Below are 3,943 nucleotides of genomic sequence, written 5' to 3' on the forward strand. Positions count from 1 at the left end.
CAGAGGAGGCTTTACCAAATGCCATCATCCTTAGTGTCAGTGCCAGCCCCTGTAACCAGAGCCCTGGAGCTGTACAGTTCCAGGAGCAGGTACAATACAATAGGTGAGCAGCATCAGCTCATACAGCAGACTTCAGGCACGGGGCTGGAGCTTTTACAGTCAGAGAATGGACATACCTGACACAGAATAACTTACATAGTTATAGCTCCTGAGACTTAGCCTGAGACTTGTGATGTCAGTGATAACATACTGTACTGTTTCTGTTACTGCTGCTATACAGGAGATAAGGGCACAAGGAAACAGTACATGCCTTACAGGGTCAGCAGTTCTTCAGCTATCTATAGCCTGAGCTCTCACTGCTGCTTTTTCTATGTTCTTCTACGATTTTTTATTTGTATCATCTCTTATTATTCTGTATAATCTCTTAATCTCTTATTTCTCCCTTTCTGTCTCTCTATTCAACTGTGCTGTGCTGCCTGACACCCTGAGGGGAATTCAGTGACAAGTGCCAGGAACATGCATTTCTTCTCCACTAAAAAACTTAAACCAGACCAGCACACAGAATACAATAAAAACTAGCTAACATTTCAGGGCTTCCCTGCCCTCTCCTCAGGCTCAAGCTTCCTGGAAGCTGGATATTTAATCCGTTGGCCACCCACTTGTGAACATTTATATACTCCTACTACTTGGTCTCACCGTTGCTCCAGAGGGGTTAATACCCTGACTCTTAGCATCCTCTGTCCTCTATATCCCACCAACATTAAGTGGTCAACTGGGATAGTATGACTTTATAATTGACGACACGGATGCCTGATAGCGTTGATTTAATATAATTTTAATTCACATTACACATTACTTTGGAAATATATGTTTTAAGTAAATTTATTTAAAGTTAACTTTTATACCTGGTGGTGTGCATTTAAGTGAATTCTTTTAGGGGGCACATCCAATTTGTGTTTCCCCTTCACCTTTTCTGATTCACTTTTCAGTTCACAGTTTGCACCCATCATTTGATTACCTTATTTATGTACATAATCACTTTATTCAATTAGTATGGTCCTGTGATCACTCCCTATCCTTCTCTTGTCACAATAAAAACTAGCTAACATTTCAGGGCTTCCCTGCCCTCTCCTCAGGCTCAAGCCTGCAGGAAAGAGCTGAAACTCTGGCATTGCTTTGGACATCTGTGTGGGGTTACTGTATGCACCTCTTCCATTGTACTTGTTATTATATTCTATGTGGATTATATTATCTATTTTGTATGATGTTAGATTCACAGGTTTTTGCATATTTACTATTTCTGTAATTACTCATTAAACGTATTTTCTTTTATAATCACTCAGTGAGTTAGTATTGTATTGTATTCTGTGTGCGGGTCTGATTTACCTGTTTTATGTATGTTCTGTGTACCTGGTGATGGAGGTACTGGGACTGAGCACCGGATACAATGATTAGTATATGCTGAAGTGCAGGTTATATTTCTTGTATTTTCTTCTCCCTTATCCTTTCCCATCATTACTGTAACTTGTCACTTTCCAGCCATCAGCCTTTGCAGGGGCTCCTAGGTATATTCTATACAACTTGCAAGTCACTGCCCACACAATACAGAGCTCAGCTATCACATGCAGAATATAGGTTCCTATATTATATATTATTTCCCTATTCACACAGTAAATCCTCATACTACAATATTGTAACTAATCTGACCTGTTGTACAACTGCCACATCGCAAAAACAACCCTGTGAGGTTTGAAAGCTTGAACACTGTAATCTTTTGTTAATACAAACTATCACATTACCTATTGTTTTCTATTCCTTTTTTTTACATGAATAAGGGACGAATACAATTACAATTATTTCTGTTTCCGCTTTTCCCTTTACACCTGTCTTGTAATATTTTCTGTCTTCCCTCTCTCTGTCTCATACCTACACACACTTTCCTATTTCTCCACAATACCCTATCTCTATAATGGATATATTATATTATATACTGCAGTGGTTCTATGAAGGAAAATTACCTTTAAAGCCCCTCACATGCACTAATCTATTAATGTGTCAGCATAACTGGGGACATCTCTGTACAATCTAGAAATTAAAAGGATACCAAAACATTCTTCATATAAATTATATTTATCTGTATATAATTCTCATATCAACAAACAGTACAGTATCTGCTCCCTCCTGCATACATTTATATAAAGAGAATACTTTCATTTAACTGTACTGGTTGACTTAATAAGAATGGAAAGCTACTGTACCAAGGAGGGATATTCAAATGTTACTTGCTTACCATAAATATACCTTTTTCTTGTATCATTACATTCTCAAGACACGTATATAGCACAAAGGTAAATAACACCAACCTGTGTCTGTAAGAATTCATGGGTTCGTCTTCAAAAGTGGGGACATTATCTTTTTCTCCATCTCCAAACTGTAGCAGCCCTGCTAACATAATGTCCCCACTGCTGTAGTAGGTGTATCTTTCTCTGAATTTCGCCACTAACTTGCAGTTAGAACTGAGACTCACATCTCCTCCAGCTGCAGAACAGAACAGCAAAACCAGAGCCAGAGAGAAGAGTCTGTGTCCCCTGATCAGCAGCAGAACCCAGGATGTGAGACTTGCTGCAAACTTCATATTGGGAAATGGGCAGATGCATAAAGCAGAGAATAAAATAAAAATACATATGTCTGATAAAAGTATAGAGACAGATATACTATTTTACTTCAATAAAGGATCCTATGCAAGGATTGTAAAAAAGAATAATATTCATACAATTTGCAATGCATTTTGATAATGGGTAATTAAATGAAAGGTTAGTGAGTTTCTGTGGAAATGTGATCTCTTTAAATACAGAAACATCAGAAGTAATTACTGCTAATAAAGATATTCTCTATGAATATCACTCATATACAGACATAACTGTGTACACTGGAAGCATCAATAGAAAATAATAGGCATAAGATCCTCTCTCTCCTGTCACACAGCAACTGGGTGATTCTTAGTCTCTGCCTCTGTATTTATAACACATAACAAACATTACTTGGTATAATTAGGCACCCTCACTGAGGACATCCTGTATAATATGATGGTTAAAGAATATGTTTCTATTTTTACTTAAACAGGAAGATTACTGGTCAATAGCCATGCATTATAAAACACTTATTATCAGACTACATTTTAACCCTTTGCTGCATTAGGATCCTTCTTTACATTATTCTGCAGTATTGTCCCTCTCAGTGGTGTTTTTATACAATATTGAGAAAAAAGATGCCAGAATCCAAAGCAAAAGAGAATTCATTTATTTTTAAACAAGCTGCCTTCCGTGTATTTCTTTATCTGCAGCATATTTTAAGAATACACCCCAAGTGTTCAAGAAATGACAGGTACTGTGGGGTCTATGCACTAAGCAGCGGAAAATTGAATTCGCCAGGGTTTGAATTCGCCATGTTTTTGGCGAATTAACCTTGCTGTATGCAGGAAGGGCTTAATCCCTGGCGAATGAATGCGCCACCACCATTTGAAATAATGGCAAGTAAACTGTGGCGAGACAGGCTGCCTGGCGAGAAGCTGCCGAGAAACCGTCCCCTGCCGAGATATGTCTGCAGCAGAGAGAGATCCGATGCTCTCTCGGCGCAAACATCGGCACATTAAAAATTATTTTAAACACAATTTTATTCATAGTGTACATGTGCAGGGGGTCTCCGGAGCTGAACCGCATTGGTTTCAGATCCGGGGACCCCCTACTTCCTGCGGTACAGGCCCCGTTATGATGTGCCGGTATACCTCTGCATTTAAAGGTCCCGATCACGTGACCGCGGAATATAAACAAAGCAGAGGGACCCTTAAAGTGGCCTGTATCTCGGGAATCAAGGGGGTCCCCGGACTTAAAACCATAGCGATTCATCTCCAGAGACCCTGTGCACATCTACAGTTTGAATAAAA

At 39.0% G+C, this 3,943-nt stretch overlaps 1 protein-coding gene across 1 annotated transcript in view; it reads right to left on the bottom strand.

Annotated features, from left to right (window-relative positions):
* LOC142491262 (extracellular calcium-sensing receptor-like) overlaps positions 1–2,971 on the bottom strand; it is a 68,873-nt gene extending 65,902 nt beyond the window's left edge. Inside the window, exon 1 of the mRNA XM_075593553.1 lies at positions 2,364–2,971. Within this exon, the coding sequence (XP_075449668.1) occupies positions 2,364–2,635 (272 nt within the window). The 5' untranslated portion in view covers positions 2,636–2,971. The remainder of the gene's footprint in view (positions 1–2,363) is intronic.
* Between the last annotated feature and the right edge of the window lie 972 nt (positions 2,972–3,943).

The sequence above is a fragment of the Ascaphus truei genome, chromosome 3, assembly GCF_040206685.1.
Source record: "Ascaphus truei isolate aAscTru1 chromosome 3, aAscTru1.hap1, whole genome shotgun sequence".
Lineage (NCBI taxonomy): Eukaryota > Metazoa > Chordata > Amphibia > Anura > Ascaphidae > Ascaphus > Ascaphus truei.